Raw genomic sequence first — 18,853 nt, 5'->3', positions numbered from 1 at the left:
CTGGGAAGTTTTAGATAACCCACCACCACTACCCCATTGTAGGTAGAGCTCCTGAGCGTGACTTGAGGGGCAAGTGCTCTGATTCCAACCGTTGTTAGTTGTCATCAAGTTGATTCTGACTCATGGCAACGCTGTGTGTGCAGAGTAGAACCGTTCCATAGGGTTTCCAAGGCTGTGACCCTGAAAGTAGTTTGCTGAGCCTTACTTCTGAGGTGCCTCTGAGTTGGCTTGAACTGCCAACCTTAACCATCTGCATCACCCAGGGACTCCAGCTGTAGTGCTAAACCCAAAACCCATTGCCATCGAGTCAATTTCCTACTCAGCAACCCTATAAGACAGAGTAGAACTGCCCCATAGGGCTTCCAAGGCTGTAAAAATCTTTTCGGAAGCAGACTGCCCATCTTTTTCCTGCAGTGTGGCTGGTGGGTTCGAACCACCGACCTTTTGATTAGCAGCTGAGCACTTAACCACTGCACCACTAGTGCTTCTACAGTAGTATCAGTGAAGCTTCATTATATCTTCTTCTCTTAACTTGCCTTGATGGTGGGAGGTTGCTGAGAGTCCAGAGGCTTCATCCCATGGACTCTTGGTAAGAAGTTAGGTTATACACTGAGCTCCAAGTCAATCAACTGACCCTGGGTTATGTGAGGCTTGAGCCTGTGGGCACTGGCAGAGGCTATGCAGTCTGGTGGATGGAGCATAGGCCTCGGAGCCAGACAATCTCCAGGTCTAGTCCTAGTTCACCACTGACTGTCAGTGCAAGTTGCACAGGCCACCTAACCTCTTTAATCCTCTGTTTCCTCATCTGTTCTATAGAAAGAATAGTATGTGGCCAATCTGCCCTACATGGGTTGTTATGAGGGTGAGGGAACAATTGCATTGTAGTGCTGTTTAAACTGTAAAATGCTGTACAAATATAAGGGATTATTATTGTGTATATCATATTAATTGTAGAGGTTTCCTCTCATGGAGACACACTCACATTTTGAAAGGCAGGGGCATTGCTAGATACTCCATAACATTAGATGGTACAAGTTCCTGAGTGGAGTGTGGAGGCTGAGCCTGAGGGAGAGGGACTCAGAGCTAGACTTACTTTTCCTCTGCACATGTGGTAAATAAAGCTTTTGTTACCTGGAGACCACCCGTCTTGCCTCTTATACGTTTTTCAAAATCTCCCCCAGTAGACTTAGCAATGTGTGGATGGAGCCGTGTGTGATTCATCAGTGTCCCTAGTGCCTGACACAAGGGAGAAAGCCAGCGTCAGTAAATGTTTATGGTAATGTTTAAAAACCTGTTAGCAGGTTTGATTCTTATAGTATTTAAATACTCAGTATTCCTTAAATCGTTGCTTCTTATACCCATTTTACAGATAGAAAATCTTAGTAAATGGCAGAGCTAAGATTCAGGTCTGTATGACTCCTTTACTCTAAATCACTCTTTACCATAAATAACTGTTTCTCATCATGGGAGGCAGTGTATTTGTGCAGTTTAAGCAGTGCTGGGGAGTGGCCAGGGCTATGTGAAGGGCTTTAGGAACTACTTTCCACCTCTGCTGACTCCTCGGCACTGATGAGCCCAGGGAATCCTGAAACATACACGTCTGGCATACATCTGCCAAAAGCCCGGCCACAGCACCCACACATAGATTTTTCAATATCAAAAGACAGAGGTGGTATTACATATTTACCATAATTAGTTTTTTAAAAAAAGGAGTTGGAGCAGAAGGATGCCAAAGTGATACTTTGTCACGCTTCCTGTGGCCAGAGGGGTATGAGACCAACTGAAGAGACAGGAATGGCTGGCTTGAAGGAACAGTGGGAACCTGAGCCTGTCTCACCCTGTGCTGGAGACAGGCCTATAGATGTCTTTGTTGAGAAGGGGACGGTTCACTGGCTGAGCACCAGCTGTAAACATGGGACCTGAAAAGACCACCTTGGTGGCCAGCTGGTGAGATGATCTTGGCCGAGTCACTTTAGCTTCCCTGGATTTGCTTACTCTTCTTTAGGGAGGGTGGGGTAAGTATGTGTATGTGTGTGAGGACTCACCTCCTCTCCACCTTTGGCCACTTTTTTTGGGTAGGGAAAAGTATGATACCTAAAGAGCCAGGGCCTCCTGCAAGATCTTCTGGAATAAGGCTCCTAAAACTGAGGGATGTGGGGGAAAGAGCTTAATGATAGAACCAGGAAAATGGTCCCAGCTAAACTGGGCTGGGTCCCAATTCTGTCACTAACTAGTGGGTCATCCTTTGAACATATACCTCACAGGGTGATACTAAAATAAATAAGTGAAAATGCTTTATAGATTATAATGTGCTACTCAGCAGCAAAGTGTATTCTGTGGAACACCGGTACTGTAGGATTTTAACAAGGGTTAGGTGAAAAAAGGGGGTCAAACAAGTTGGGAAACTGCTGAGGGACACCAAATTAATCAGATGGTTCTAACTCAGAACTTTTTTCATCCTCGTGCTCCGTGTGCCTTTCTGAGGAGAAAAGTGTCTACACCATTCCACAAATGAAACCTTTTCTCATAGGTTTACACTTTCGGGAGCTTAAGACTAGACAGTAGTAATAATAGCTGACATTTGTTGGGAGGTACTATATGGCAGGCACTCTTCCAAGCCCCTTTATGCATAGTGTCTTGTTCAATCCTTTTGACATCCCATGAAGGAGTACTGTTAGTATCTCCGTTTATAGATAACAAAACTTGGCACAGAGAGGTTAGGTAACTTACCTAAGATTACACAGTGAGTAAATTCAAATATGAGGCTCAAACACAAGTGATCTGGCTTCAGAGCTCACTTATTCAACAGCCACTTTCTACTGCCTCTACAAAATACATGTGGGATGGTGGTATTATTATTATTATTACTGTTGTTATTATTCCAAAAACAAAAATATCAGGGCCTTATGTATATATGTATGTATTTGTTGATTTGACAAGTATTTGCGCAGCACATACTTATGGTCAGATACTGTGCTCAGCCCAGGATATACAACTGGAGAAGAAAGTCACACTTCTGTCCTCATTGAGCTTTTGGTCTAGTGGGGAACCTAGTCAAGTAAATGGGTGATTGCAATAGAATGTAATAAATACTGTAATTAGAGGACACCTAAGGTGCAGAGGAGTTCTTGGGAGCAATAACAACCTCACGTTAGAGGAAGTGACTTCTAACCAGAAGCCTAAAGGAAGTGACTTCTAATCAGAGGCTTCAAAATGAATTGGAGTTAGCCAACAGAAGGTGTTAGAAAGGGGAAAATCTACCAGGCAATGGAGTAGTATTTGCAGAAGCTCAAATCAAGAAAGGAGATGGTGAGATATGAGACTTCAGAGGTGAGTGGAGGCTGTCCTCTTGGACATTCCTCAGTGGCTAGGGCTGCGACGCTGGCACTCCGCGAATGTTTGCTCCTGAACTAAATAGCCCCAGCTAACTATGTTCATCTGCTTTTCATGGTAAGCACCTTGGGTATATCTCTGTCATTACACTTGTGAATCTATAATTTGTCTGTTTAGTGATCTTGATTCTTGCATTAGACTGTTAACTTCTTAAAGTCAGAAACTGCGTGTTATTCATTGTGTACCTCCAGAAGCTACCACCATGTATTCCTGCTCATTTAATGCTGTTTGTTGAATGAATGATGTGTTTTCTTTGTAAAATGAATTACGTCCTTCCTGCTTTCTTGGGCCAAATATCACTTTTCCTCATGTTCATCATTATATCCGGCAGTTAATACCCTATGTGGCAGTTCAGCGATGCTCTTAGGGGCTTTTGAGGTGCTATACTCTGTGAATTCCTGTTTCGGCTTTTCATTGTGCTGTTATTTTTCCTCCTTGCCCGGCCAGCACTTGATTGTAATCAATCTGTTTGATTCTAAAGCCTTCTCTCCAGCGTTCTTACTCCCATCTAGTCTGCAGTGGGCTGGAAACGAGATCACCTAGCATGATTTGATAAGACTATTTGTGACTAAGAGTTAGTAATCTCTGACCTAGGTCCTAAGAGGCTCTCTTATGGAAAAAATGTAGACGCCATTGCTCACGAGACTTTTTTGTTAGTTGCTCAGAAGCCCCTCTTACTTCCTGTTCTTCCTGCTCCAAGAAAGGTCAGATAATACACAGGGCGGGGAGGGTGGCAGTCATCAGTCTGAAGAGCCCCTGTCTGGAGTAAAAGAGCTAATGGACCGCTGACTCTGTAGTCCAAAAGAATGTGGTCTGTCCTCCAACTACACACTCCACCAGATTCACTTTTGGCCAAAGATTTGAAATGTTTCCACCCAGTCTAGTATATCCGGTGCTAGCTGCAAACTGCAGGCTGTTCTCTATTAAGTGCAAGTTCCATAGGTTCTGTGCTTGCACCTTCACCTAAACAGGGAAAGAAGGGATAAGAGCCAAGGCTGGGACCAGAACATCTTGCAGTGGGTTCCGTTCTCTCAGCTCTGATTCCCTCATTTGCATAATGAGGGTGACAGCATGATAATGATGTAAAGAAAGAGTGAGGGCTCAAACAGATTAGACCTGGATTCTAATCCTCACTCAACCACTTATTAGCTGTATGACCTCAGTGCTTCCATTTCCTTGTCTTTAAAATGGGAATAATAATACCTACTGTGTAAGGTAGTTATGAGAATTGAATGTGATTAATTGTGTGAAGTGACCATGCCAGGCACAGAATAGAAGAAGGTCAATAAATGAAATCTCTTGGTATTAGGGAGAGGAGGAGGCACAACAGTCTTCTGGCTTTTAGGACTTTAAACAGAAGTTTAGTTTTGCAGGAGGAGAAAATACATAGACTCCATTATAAGTGTCTGGTGCTTTTGACTACCTAGGCAAGGTTACCTCTTGACCGAATACACCCCCTTATCCAGTAGGAGGTTAGAGGAACCTACCCTTTGCAGAGACCTTGTACCAAGGGTTAGGGGAGAAGAGGGATGCATGTAGGCAGGACCCAGATTCCACATACAACAAACCCATTCAGGAAGGAGTATAAGACAGTTATCAGCTAGTTTCTGCATGGGGCACAGATAAGCACCTTCATCATAAGACAGAAAGAAACTTCATCATCTGAGCAGAATAGATACTGTTCTGTGGGGTCTCTGTTCCCCGGGGAAGGCCCTAGAGGAAGGAGTAACCTTCTAATTTATTGTCTAAATTGGGACTCTGCAGGGCAAAACATAAACCAGGACTATCCTGGATGGACAGGGACATGTGGTCACCCAACCCAGAGGGCCCTGTAGAAGTGATAGAACTGGTTTTAGGCCCCTTTCTATCACACCAGAGACAGTGTCAGGAATATTAGCACCAGTGAGCTTGGGGTTTTGGGTTCTTTGCCCACACAAAATGTTTGTTTTACCTTTCAAAAAAAATGTTCACAGTGTATTTATTAAGGATAAAAAAGCAGATTATGAAATTATACATACAGTAAATTCTAAGGTTGTAGACTGTATATGCTAATATAATATTTAATTTCTGTAGTTGCTGAAATTATTGGTACCTTTTCTTTTTTGTACTTTTCTATGATTTAAGAAAATTACTTTTATAAATTTAAAAAATCCTTGAAAAATAAAAATTAAATACTAGATTATAAACATCTTGAGAGCAGAAAGATGTCTTACTCTTGTGCTAAGAATAGCCTTCTGTCTCCTGTCCCACTCTCCCACTCCCCCCACCCCCCCCCATTTTATTCGAGCCTCTCTTTACCTGGATAACTCCTCTTTACCCTTCAAGATTCTCATCTTCTGGCTCACTTCATGCCCAATTTGAGATAAGCCCTGCTCTGGCTTCCTATGTCATCCTGTTATACCTCTAAGGTAGCATTCATCTCAAGCAATACTCTAAACATCTGTTTATTGTCTGCCTCCCTCATCAGATTAGGTCAAGGACCATATCTGATTTATCTCTATGTCCCCAGGACAAATCCTAACACGTAATAGATGTCAGTAAATATTTGTTGAACTACCTTCCTCTGTTTTACCTCCTCTTGCCCGGCACAGATGGCCAGGCACACAGTAGGTGCCATTAAATGTTTGGTAAATGGGGAGATGAGTGAGTGAGTAAATTAAAATACCAAGAGAAAGAAGGTGAGATTGGCAACTCATGGCATATGTTACTAATGGAACTGTTTGTGTTGCTGTCCCCCCAGTCCTGGTCACTCGAGAGGATGACTTCAACAACCGGCTAAACAATCGAGCCAGCTTCAAGGGCTGCACAGCTCTGCACTACGCGGTCCTTGCCGACGACTACCGCACTGTGAAGGAGCTGCTTGATGGAGGTGAGACTGTGGGCTGGATGAGGTGGAGGGTTGGGGGGCTGGCAGAGGGAGAGACCATTTGGCAGCCTCTCCACTCTGCAAATGCCACACTTGCCCAGAACCCTGTGACATTCCCAGAGCTGGACATGCTTCATGAGTGGCTGCACTTCATGAGAGTGGAGGCACATGTGATTTGCCCTCCTGTGGTGTCTGTCTCCTTTGCCTACGTGTGCGTGCGCACACGCGCGTGTGTGTATGTGTGTGATGCACCACACCATCCTGCCTGTCTGCACATGCTCTGAAAGTTTTCTTATTTGTTGCTTCCCTCCAAAAGTGTCCTCTCTTCTCTCCTGTGACCTCCAGAACAGGGGTAGTGGAATAATGGAGAGGTCCTTCAAATCCCTACTAACCCCGATCTCAAAAAGGTCCTCTCTGATCCCCACACCCACCCAGTCTAAATTAGGTCCCTCCCATACTCAGAGCCCTATTCTTTACTGTCATTGCACTTTTCACAATTTGAAGTTGTTTTTATTTGTCCAATAGCCTTCTCCCTAACTTGACTTGGAACTCTCTGAAGACAAGAGCCGTTGATGACTTATTCAACCCTGTGTCCCTAGCACCTAGCGTAGTTCTTGGCACACCTCAGAAAGTATTTGTTGAGTGATTGAATAACCTCCTTTTGCAGAGTATCAGTTGTAATTGGAGGGACAGTATGTGCCTTCACAGGTTCAGGCTGGTCTGGACCTGTAGGTCAAGTGCAGAGTTACCTGCTACCCTACTGGATACCTGCCCAGTAGTCACTTTTCCTTCTCTCACTTCCCCTTATCCAACCCTAACCTCTCCTTAGGATAGAGAGGGAAGCATCTTGCCAGGTACCTTTTACACTGCCTCTGTCTTGGGGCGAGACTCCAGGGTCCTCCTTGTGAGGGGTCATTCTTCATAGAATCTGAGAGCTGGAAGGGTCCTCAGAGGTCCTCTGGTTCACCTTGATTGCCTGCCCCCTAAACCAGCAGAAACAGCTTTCTGTCTGGCATTTCCTTAGATTTGTCAGTGACAGACCCAAGAAGACAGAGACTTCTTCCCTGGGTAGTCCAGTCCATTGTAGTTCAGTTCTGACTGGTTGAAACATCTTTTTAATAACCAGTGATCTTCTTACCTGTAACTTCTGCCAGCTATCATCTGCAGCCCAACTCCTTTTTCAAAAGCCAGTCTTCAGATAAAGTTCTTTCAGTTCCAGAGCCTTGCCTCTCCAGGCCCAACATGCCCAGATCTTCTAGCCCTTGTGATGTGATTGGGCTGGAGGGACTTCCCAGTAAACCCCAAATCCTGCCACCTAAAGTCAGTCTCAGCCGCACTGCTTTAAAACTCAGGCCTGGCCCATACCCCTAGCCTGCAAGAGACCTGCCCAGAGCAGCCAGAACATGCCTTGGTCTGGGGCAGGTACACTGTGAAGAGCAGGACTTCTTGTGAATATGGTGACAGCTCCTGGGATGACAGATGCATTCAGAGCGAGCGCTCACTCTGGGCACTCAAAAGTGGAGACTTAGAAAATGTCCCCAAGCGGAATACTTCTCACTTTGTCCTTTAGAAAGCTCTCTGGCGAGACATTTGTAGCTAAGAATTGGAGCACTCACTGTGAGGCCTCTCTCTACCATGCCTTAAAATCAATACCCCCAGCCATTGTCCAGTAGTTTACATTACTCCCTTTCCCCAACCCCCAAACAGACAGAGAGTTCACTTTAAAAGAAGCCCCTCTCCCCAGCCTTCCAGATCGAACACCTTTGAAATGAAGAGGCTGTGGGCCTTTTATGAAGCTCCCCAGCACCCTCATCCCCCAGGCCTAGGCCAGCCCTTTGAGCTCTTCCAGGGGCACGGTTCCTGCCTGTTGACTCGGAGCAGATGCCCTTAGCCCCAACCTTTACATTTCTCCCACCTGCCTTTTTACCCAGCATCCATTTTACACCCCCTGCCAGCATAAAGGGCCAAAACCATTAACCTACTCTAATTTCTCCCTCCCCAACCTGAACAAGTGGCCGTCACTCAGGGCCTGCAGGCCTGCCAAATTCTGACCTCCCTCCCTGCTTGACCTCTCAGTCTGCCTGTGTGTGTGACCAGCCAACCGAGAGGCAGAATCCTGCTCTCTTGTCCTAGGGGCTGTTGCCAGTAACGTTTCCTAAGTCTTCTGACCTCAGCTGACCTTCTCTAAAAGATCTCAGGGAAGGCAGGAGTGCTGCCTTCCTAACCATCCAGCTTTCTTAGTTTGCACTTGGCCCAGGTTTACTGCGGCAGCTTAGAGGGAGGCTCTTCACGAGGTCCAAGGCAGGCCTAGACACAGAGGTCAGCCTGTGCTCATGATGTCTACACAGAACACTTTTTGTTGAAATTGCTTAGTCCATTGGGATTTAGAGGGTTAGAGCTAGAGTGGCCTATAGGCAGCTGTCTTTGCCCTCTGACCAGCAGTTGCCATTTGAGAGTTGGGAGAAGATTCAGGCAGTAGCATCAGTCTCATAATGTGGGAAGCTCACTGGCCCATTAGGAGGCAGCATGGAGTAATAGAAAGGGCACCTCAGGCTTCAGTCAAGTCAACCTAGGTTTGAATTTCAGCACCCCCACCTATTAGCTGTGTTTTGCCTTGGACATGGTACCTTACCTTTCTGAGCCTCCATTTTCTTACCTGTAAAGTACCTGCCTTACAGAGATGGTATGAGGATTAGCGATAACATCAATAAAAAGCCCCTCATACGTGGTAGTTGTTCCATGATTGGTAGTTTTCATTATGGCTTGTTGTATAAAGAAATCATACCCTCACTCTGGCAGCTATAATCCCATTCTTCCCCAAAATGGAACCTGTACTCTTACCTAAAGGCCTCTTAATTCTGTCTCTGCCCACATCCCACTCTGCCTAGAAGGCCAACGCATTACCTCTCTTCCCATCTGAGACCTCAGATCCTTCAAGGCCTCCCTCTCTCAGGAAGCCTTTCCCTGATTATCTGGTCCACTCTGATACGTCCTCCTTTAAACTTCTACAGTGTTGGACTGTGTGCTTAGCACAGACTGTTGAAGGTCCTTTATCTTCAGGAGGCCTCGTTGCATAGTGCAGCTGGGTTTAAATCTCAGCTCTGCTATATGACTCTTACCTGACTTTTTACTCAGCATTTGTTTACAACCCTGCGCTAGTCTCCCAGCCTCAAGGGCCAAACCATTAACCTACTTATTTCTCCGTCTCCTATTAGCTGTATTTTGCTTTGGATGTGTTACCTTGCCTCTTTAAGCCTCAGATTTCTGATCTGTAAAATAACACCTACCTCACAGCCACTTGCCATCTCTGAAACCATGGACTTCAGGGCCTTCTAAGATGGATCAGGCAAACTATCCCTGACCCTGAGAGACTTTCAGACTGGCAGAGGAGACAGATATGGAAACGGGCAATTACAGCTGGGTAGATGCTCTGGAAGAGGGCTGGACAAGGGGCTCTGGGGACACAGAGGAGGAAACATCTGATTCTGCCTGGGTAAGTCAGTTACTGAAAGCTTCTCAGAGTGGGGACACTTAAGCCGTATCAGGAAGGGTAGTGGGAGTTTGCCAGATAAATTTCCGTGGAAGGGTTTTGAGCTAATTGGTGCCAGTCTTCTACCTCCAACCTTCACAGAAAAGTAGGTATACGGGCCTGTTTTTTATCTTTGAAGATGCCACTTCTGGCTATGTTGAGGGCTTACGAGGCTCTGCTTTAGCACTTGACTGAAAGTCCGAGGAAAGGTTTGAGGGAGGGCATGAGCGAGGGAGAGGCAGGACCACCAAGAAGAGGAGAAATTAGGGAAGATCGCAGGAGCCTCCTCTCTCAGGCCTCTGGAACTGACTCATTTCAGTAATTCCAGGACTTTTAAGGTGCTTTAGCATCTCTTTCTTCTCAGGGATGTGATGCCACTGTCAGGTCCATCTTCCTAAAACATCTTCCTCTAATCACAGTAGCCTTTCTCAGCCAGGGTTCCTCCTGAAAATTGAACCCTAATGTCCTAAGGCATTCATTATACACAAGGAATTAACTTCTTTTCTGGGCATCTAAAATGGTACCAGTTATGTATCATTCTTGAGAAAATCGATACTCATATAGTATTCTATATTTGGTTCAAAGGAGAAATCCTGGTTGAGAAAGGCTGTAAGGAGAGAATATGAACTTTGGAGTCAGGATCTGAATACTATCTCTGCACACTTAGTAGCTGTGTAATCCTGGAGAAGCTACTGACCATTCTGAGGTTTTTGGGGTTTTTTTTTTCCCCTCATCTTCTAAGGTTTTGGAAAGATTAGAGCAGATTTAGGTAGTAGGCCTGTGGTAGTGTAGTGTCTTCTACAGACGAGTCACTATATATAGTACCTGCTATTATTAACTTTGGAAACATTCAGTGCACACTTGTTTTAAAAAAAAAAAGAATCCTCACCATCCTAACTTTTGAACCTGGCTTTGGAGTTGCTCTAGTCTGACCCTTTCCTAGCTAATTTTTTCCCACTGTTGCCCTAATCGTGCAGCTACACTGAATTGCCAATTCCATGTTCCGCTGCCTTTACTCTTGCAGTTCTTTCTGCTTCTCATTGCCCTGTAAGACTTCATTTCTCAACCTGATGAAATCCTTTCTACCAGTCAGTTTCCAGCTCTAATGCCACCTCCCTTCTGATGTCATCCCTGTTCCCTGGAATTTGGGTCCAGTCCCACCTGGGGAGGTAGATTGAGGACAGGGACTATGTCTGGTGATTTTCTCTGTCTCCTTTGCCACAGGGCCCCACACACACTTCAGTCAATTTTGGATGCGCTGATAAATCCCCAAAACCAGCGTAGGTTTTCTCTTGGGAGATGTGGTATCTTTGGTTCCTGGCCCACCCATTCTTAGTGTCATAATGTATCTGGCTTACCCACATATGAGGTATGAGCTGTCTCTTTATACCTATTTTCCCTTCTCCTTGTAGTGCCACTTCCTTTTCGGGCATCCATGCTCATCACCTCAAAAACAATTGAGCTTTGGAAAACCTTATGCCATTTTCCCAGAGCCTCCCTTAGCCTCTTTCCTACCTACTTGCATGGCTCTTCCTTGCCCCTCTCTGCAAGTACATGGCCCAGTTGTCAGTGTTAACCAGCCATGTCAAAAGAATCCTTACATTCCCCACCATCCTTGCCTGAGGCAGAGTCTTCACAGTGCTGACACCCTCCCTTTAACAGCCTGTTAAGTTATTGTCAGGACCTCATATTCAGTGTTCCCTTTTTTGTTCCACTTCACTGTGTGTCCATCTGGCTGCACTGCCAGATGTTGAGGAAATCAGTGTTGCCTCAGGCTGTCCTCTGTGAAACTTCACACTCTAATTCTTGCCAGCAATGCAAAGAAGGGCAATGAGTCCTGGGCTGAGGGTCAGAAGTTCTGGCTGTGCCACCAGCAAACAATATGACCTTAGGCAAGTCCTTTCTCCTCAATAAAATAAAGAAGCTAGGGTAGCTGATCCCAAGGACCCCTTCCAGCTCAGCGTACTCTGCAACCCCTGGGCAAGTCTTTTCATTCATTTATCATTTACTGAAAGCATCTCCTGGCACAGGCCCCGCCCTAGGCACCAGGGAAATAAAGATGATCCAGACCTGGTCTTTGCCCTTAAGGAACTCATAGTTAGTGAGGAAATCAGACATTTTAACAAAGAATCACTATGTGGTGAGTTAATGGAGATGTATAGAGGTGCTGTGGGATCACAAAGAAGAGACCTTTTAAATCTCTGGGGAGGGCAGGGAAAGCATGGTGGAAGAGATGGTGTTTGCACTGAGTCTTAAAGGCTGAATACAAGTTTACCAGGTGAATGAGGGAGAAAAGCAGAGGGAACAGCATGTTCAAAGGCATGAAGTTTGAAGCAGCATACTTTATTCAATACGTTGCAAGTAGTTCAGAGAGCTGAATTTATCAGGTACATATGGAAGGGTCAGAAAGCAAAAATGGAAAGCAGAGAAACTAATTTGCACTGTAACCTTTCGCCTAAAGCACAATAAAATAAAATAAAAAGACTAGAAAGCAGGAGCCAATAATGGTCTGTAAACAGAAGCTCTGCTAAGGAAGTGCACTTCACCTTCCAGTAGGAATCGTTAAGATTTAGGGGAAGGACAGGATTGGACTTGTGTTTAATGTGAAGAATGGTTTAGAAGTTTCCAAAATGTTTATCAGTAGTTGAATGGATAAATAAACTGTGGAATGTTCACATAACGGAATATTATTATACAGAAATAGGAATGAATGAACTCTTGTACTATACAACAATATTGCTGAATCTCACAAACTGAACATTCTCGTCACAAGACAGACATAGAAGAGTATTGTATGCCTACATTTATGGAAAGTTCAAAAATAGACTAAACTAATCAATAATGTAAGAAGTCAGGGGAGCAGTTACCCTCGAAGGGGTGAGTAGTGACAGAGAAGGCACAAGGGAGCTTCTGGGGTGCTGTAATGTTCTGTTTCTTTATCTAAATGGTTGTTAACCAGGTGTATCCCCTAATAAAAATTCACTGAGCTACACCCTTATGTACTTTTTGAACTTTTCTGTATATGTTATACATGAAAGAAGGGTTTAAAAAAAATAGAAAAAGGTTAGAAGGGGCATGATTGGAGAACAGGAAAATATTTAATTTGAAAGCTATTGTAACTGTGTAGGTGACAGTTACTAAACTAAGACAGTCACAGTGGGAAAGGAGAGAAGGGGACTGATGCCAGAAACATTTAGGAGTAGAAGCAGTAAGATCAGATGGTGAAAGAGAAGAAAAAATCATGATGAGGTCCAGGTTCTGGATTAGACGACAGAGTAGATAGTGGTGCCCCGTATTGAGATAAGGAACACTGGAAGGAGCCATGGTGGGCCGCAAAGGAATGGTCTGTTCTGTTTTAAACATATCTTTCCTTCCTTTTTTCCTTCTTTCCTTCTCCCTTCTTCCTTTCCTTCCCCTTGTCCAGCATTATAACTACTCCCTTGCTTCTTTCTCATTTCTTTGTCACCTGACAAAACACTAACCCTACATAAACCCAACTCTATAGATATTCACTTCAAAACCATTCATCTGTTTATCATCTACCTCCCCTCCACTAGACAGTACCTCATGTCTGTATCTGAAGAACTGAATAATGCTAGAGAAAAATCACACAGCCATGCTAACTGGACTCGACATTTATGACCATGAATCTCAGATACTCACAACTGCCAGTCACCCCACTATGCTTCATGAGTAAAATCACTTTCTAATATGGACTGAGGCAGTTTTTATACTTTCTCCTCTCTCCCCATATCTTCAGCACCCTCCTTCCCAAGTCCCAAGCTAACGATCTCACGTCACACTTCATAGAAAACATAGATTGTAATCTTAAGAACTACCTTGTCTTCACATGTCACCTCCACCAGCCTTTTTGTATCTGTACCCCTGTATGGTACCTCTTTAGGGAGTTCCTAAAACCAGTCCCTGCATCTGAGCTCTGGCTCTTATTTTCTCTCACTTTCTCAAGGACTTTGCTCCTCCAGTTGTCCCTTATCTCTCCTACATTATCTATTTTTTTCTGTCCACTGACTCATTCCCATCAGCAAAGCAAAACCAAAAACTTCCCTTGATGCCATATTTAACCTCATTTCTCTGCATTCCTTCATGGCAAAAATTCTTAAAAGAATTATCCATCTCCACTTACCTCACTTCCCCAGTACCTGTTCTTTTCTCAATCTCAATGTTAACATGGCCAAAATATACTTTTATGTTTTCTCCAAATACTGGCATCCCCCAGGTCTTCTCCATCTAGTGAATGATGCCATCATATACCTAGCTTTTCAGGCCGAAAACCTTATAATCATACTTGGATTTTCATTTTTTCTTATAGTGCATATCAAGTCCTTCAATAAGTTCTGTCAGTTGTGCCTCTAAAGTACATCTTGAATCCATCCCCCTTTTTGTTGTTTCCACTGCCGTAACTCTGGTTCAGTTCAGACAAACATCATCTCTCTTTGACTATCACCGCAGCCTCCTAACAAGTTTCCTGATGTCCACTCTTGTTCCCCTAAACCCATCCTCCAAATAACAGCCAGAGGGATCTTTTTAAAAAGTAAATCATGTCATTCTCCTACTTAAGATCCTCCTTTGGCTTCCCATTGAAACCAAAATGAAATCCACACTCCTTACCAGAGCCTATAAGGCCCTATATAAACCTAGACCCCGCCTACTTCTTCAACTTCATCTCTATCCACCTCTCCCTTGTTCACTGTGCTCTAGTAACATTGGTCTTCTGTTGTCCCTCAGACACACCCAGCTCCTTCCCATCTCAAGGCCTTTGCACTTTCCTTTGCTAGCGATCAGAACAGTGTCCTTCTTTAGATGCTACCTCATCATTCAGATCTTAACTCAGATGTCTTCTCCTCAGAAAGGCCTTCCCTGACCAACCTAGTAAAAGTAGCTCCCCCTGTCACTTTTTTATATTACCTTATTTTATCTTCTTTATAGCGCTTATCAGTCCCAGAAATGATCTTGTTTGTTTATATGCTTATCATCTACCTCCCCTCCATGAGAAAGTAAGCTTTGTGATCACAGAGACCTTGTCTCTATTTTACTGCTGTATTCGCAGCTCCTAGAGAAAAATCAACAGCTGGCATACAGTAGGTAATTAACAAATAGCTGTTCACCAACTTAATGTGAGGACACCTTTGTAGAGATACACAGCAGGCAGTTGGAGAAGTCGGTCTGAAGCTCAGGAAAGAAAGGGCTCTAAGTTGAACATGAAGATTTTAGAGCTGTCAGCCTCTTGGGGATGGCTAAAACTGGCTGAATCTGTGAGTTGTATGTGGAAAGTTATAGAGCTATCAAGGACTAAGGACAACTCTGAGAGAACTTATATTTCAGAGGTGAGCTTGAGAAGAGGAGTTGGTAAAACAGACTCAGGGAAACAGATAAAAGGAGGAATAAAACAGTGGGAAATGGGTTGCTATAAGACAGTGCTTCCCAAACTATCTATGAAAGATCTTTTTTTGTAATTTTAAATCTGTCATAGACTAATACTTTTGTAAAATATACTAGAAGCAAATTATTAGAAAGCTTATATTTTAAAAAAGACATACAGAATACCAACCCAAATTTGTCTTTGCTTCAAAAGATATAAAATTACCCTGACAAGTCTCTGTAAAGTTTCCACGTGCTTACCCTTGATTTCTGTACTTAAGTCATCTAGAACTGGTAGCAAAGTTCACAGACTGGCCCCAATACACCGACCATACTTTAAGCATCACTTCTCTGAGAGTACTTGCAGGCAGCAAGGGAAGACAATGAGCAAAATATAGGCTCTGCCCTCAAGTAGCTTAAAGTCCAGTGGGGTCAACAGTCCTGGCCACTCAATCACATTGCATGGCCAGGAGATTAAAGCACTGCTGTTACAATGCAGGCTTCAGGGACTGTGACTTCCCTGCTCTGCCAGCTCTCACCCCTGTACGACCTTTGGCAGATCACTGCCCCTCTCTAGCATCACTCTTTCCATCTATAAGATAAAGAGATCATGTCGGATGATGGAACTCTAAAGGTTTCTTATTATTTGGGCACAGTTGCCAGAAACCCTCCATGCCTGCAGTTGGGGAGTGGGAATGGGGAGTGACTGCTAAAGGGTGCAAGGTTTTAGAGGGGATGATGAAAATGTTCTAAAATTAGATGATGGCACAACTCTGTAAAAATACTAAAAACATTGAACTAAAAACATTTAAATGGGTGAACTTTATGGTATGTAAACTATATCTCGATTTAAGGCTATTAAAAAAGAAAGGAAAATCCTCCATGCCACACAGAACCAGAAAAGATTGGCTTAGAGAGGTAACTGGTTGCCTAAGATCAGGCAGGAAAGCCAGGAGGACCTGATTGATCCCATAGCTAGTGTGGTGGATAAGAGAAGCTCCCCTATTCTATACAAAGTGGGGGAAAGTTTCCTTTTTAAAGAATACTTTTGAAAACTTAGTTGTAAACCCCTGTCTTGCCCTCATTGGTCTTTTTTATTGGTTTCCTGTTATTATTACTTTAAGAAATATTTGTTGCACTCCCCATCCTTATGAAGCTTAAAGCCTGGCAGAGTAGAGACATTGGGCATATAATTACAAGAGTATTAGCTAATTACCATTGAGGTACGTATTATTAGGGAAGAGTAGAGGAAGTAGGGGGTAGGCGGAGATCAAGTAACAGGGATCTAATCTAGTCTGAAGGGAGTGAGGGAAGTCTCCCCTGAGTACTTAGCATTTATGTTCAGACATGAAATATGGATGTTTTCTCATTTAACTTGAGAAAACCCTGTGGAGAGGGATGGCCCTTAGTCATCCAGAAGGGGCCCACCAGTGGGGAATGCAGGGGTTCTATGGTATAGTAATTGCAGTCCATGTCGTACCATGAGTTTAGGGCTAAAAGCGACCCTGGGTTACCTTGAGTCCTTCCTCTGTTCTTGATCTTGCCCTTACCCAGTGCAGAATGAGGAACTGTTCTTGCTCACCCCAGGGTTTCTGTATCCCAGCTCCTGTGGACATAGAGGAGTCACTGTGTGGTTAAGCTAGAAATGAGAGCCTGGTCACCAGAGCCACCTGCATCCAGGCACCCACATTTCATCAAGGCTTTAATCGGCTCCAAGCAGTCCTCCGATGAGCCTGGCTGGTATCCGGCATGACCTCATCACCGCCAGCAGTGGCAGCTGGAGGCCAAGGCTCCTCTGGGTGAGGAAGAGGTCAGCATCAGCTGGGCCAAGTCTGTTCTGAGTCTTGTCCTCTCCACCTTCACTGGGCCTGGAAATGGAGCTGGTTAGGACTCAGATTTCCCAAGGCAAGGCCAATGGCCCTTTGCCAGCCCGCTTGTACCCGCTTCAGTGCACGTGCTCCTGGGCATAGAGAAAAGGGCAACAGTGCAGCTTTAAGAAAGGGGACATGTTGATCTGAAGGTCAAGGCCTGCAAAATAGCAGCAAAGGCCCCATCCCAGGGTCAGACTGGGGGGTGAGCCAGAACCAAGACTCCCATCCCAAAAGGAGTTTGCTGCAAGCATCCTTGTGCTCTCCCTCTGCACAGAAGCCTGGTAGTACCCTGGGAAGAAGACACCAGGGATGCTCTGTAGGTTTGTACCACAGACTCCTAAACATCATTTTGGAAATGAATTCTTTTAAATGTAGTAGAAGAAGCATGCTTGCCACTTAAGGAATCCTTCAGGGACTCCCTCTGAAGTCTTGGAACTCTGTGTGATAGGAAATGCTGACTGGGATCAGGTGAGCTGGCACTTGGTTCTGGCACTAACTCTACCTTACAGTGGGAACTTCCTCCTCACTGAGCCTCATTTTCCACATCTGTAAAATGAGGTAGTTAATCTGAGATCTCAGAGCTCCCTTCGATTTTGATGTTTTGTGATTCTAAATGAGCAGTTGCCCTCTGATTCATCTAATTGCAAATCTAAGTGTTCATATTTATTCAGCAGCTATTAGTTAACCCTTATTCTATGTTCCTCTGCTATATGCTCTTAAGGTGTCCTGTATAATTTCTTTATCGCCCTTATCGTAATATGTAGTTATATAGTTACTTGATTAATATATTTCTCCTTTACCTCACAATTGTTTTCTGAAGGTAGGGTCTGAATCTCTAGTGCTTATATTCCCAGCACCTAGTACTGTCCTTTGCACAGTAAACACTTGTTGAATAAGTTACTTTAAAAATGGGCGTTCACTAGGCATTATAGGCAGAGTCCCTGGGTGGTGTAGACGGTTAAGTGCTCGACTATTACCTGAAAGGTTGGCGGTTCAGACCCACCCAGTGGCACCTCGGGAGACAGGCCTGGTGATCTGCTTCCGAAAGGTCACAGCCTTGAGAACTCTGTGGAGTAGTTCTATTCTGCACACATGGGGTCGCTATGAGTCAGAGTCGACTCAGTGGCAACTAATAACAACAACAGGCATTGCAGGAAATAAAAGAGAAAAAGATACAGGCCCCTCCTTCATCCTGCATTCTGTAGAATGAATTTGGCCATAAGGCCCATACTCAAAGCACACTGAGAGTGTTGCAGGACAGAGTACCTCCCATAAACAAAAAAGTGTGATGAGTAATGAGGAGGGAACAGATCAGTGTTGGCATTGTAGAAGGCTCAGTGGAAGAGGTGGGAGGGACTAGAGTCAGACTCAGAAGGATAGGTAGAATTCAGACGGGCAGAGGTAAGGAGAGCAGATTTTCAGGAGAGACGGCAACAGAAGTGAGCTGTGCATGTTATTCAGAGACCAGGAAGAAACTGGCCACCTGCTTGGATTATGGGGTAGGGAGGCTTGAGTGTGGAGGGCCTTGAGAGTGAGCCAGAGGATTTGTACTTAATTTTGTAGTCGATAGAGAGCGCCTGAAGATGTTGTTTATTTGTTTAATGACCATAGTGATTTTTACTTTACAAAATACACAAGATAGAAATTTCAAGTTACAAGAGGATATATAGTGGGAAAGAAGTCTCCCTCTGCATCTCTGGTCCACCTCCTCAGAGGCAACCACTGTAACTTTTCTTGTGTATCTTCCCTATTGCTGCTGTTACAGATTGTTATGTATTGAGTATATACAGGTATATACGCCCATATATATACATC

General features: G+C 44.3%; 1 protein-coding gene across 2 annotated transcripts in view; it reads left to right on the top strand.

The window, feature by feature from the left end:
• The window catches only part of CLPB (ClpB family mitochondrial disaggregase), a 174,636-nt gene that overhangs the window by 77,968 nt on the left and 77,815 nt on the right, over window positions 1-18,853 (top strand). For both annotated transcript variants that reach the window (XM_023538993.2, XM_010599603.3), the window contains one exon: window positions 6,134-6,262. In XM_023538993.2, the coding sequence (XP_023394761.2) occupies window positions 6,134-6,262 (129 nt within the window). The remainder of the gene's footprint in view (window positions 1-6,133; window positions 6,263-18,853) is intronic.

This window comes from Loxodonta africana, chromosome 7, assembly GCF_030014295.1.
Source record: "Loxodonta africana isolate mLoxAfr1 chromosome 7, mLoxAfr1.hap2, whole genome shotgun sequence".
In the NCBI taxonomy this organism is placed as follows: Eukaryota; Metazoa; Chordata; class Mammalia; order Proboscidea; family Elephantidae; genus Loxodonta; species Loxodonta africana.
The sequence above is the reverse complement of the archived record's forward strand: the minus strand, read 5'-3'. Positions and strand labels throughout refer to the sequence as shown.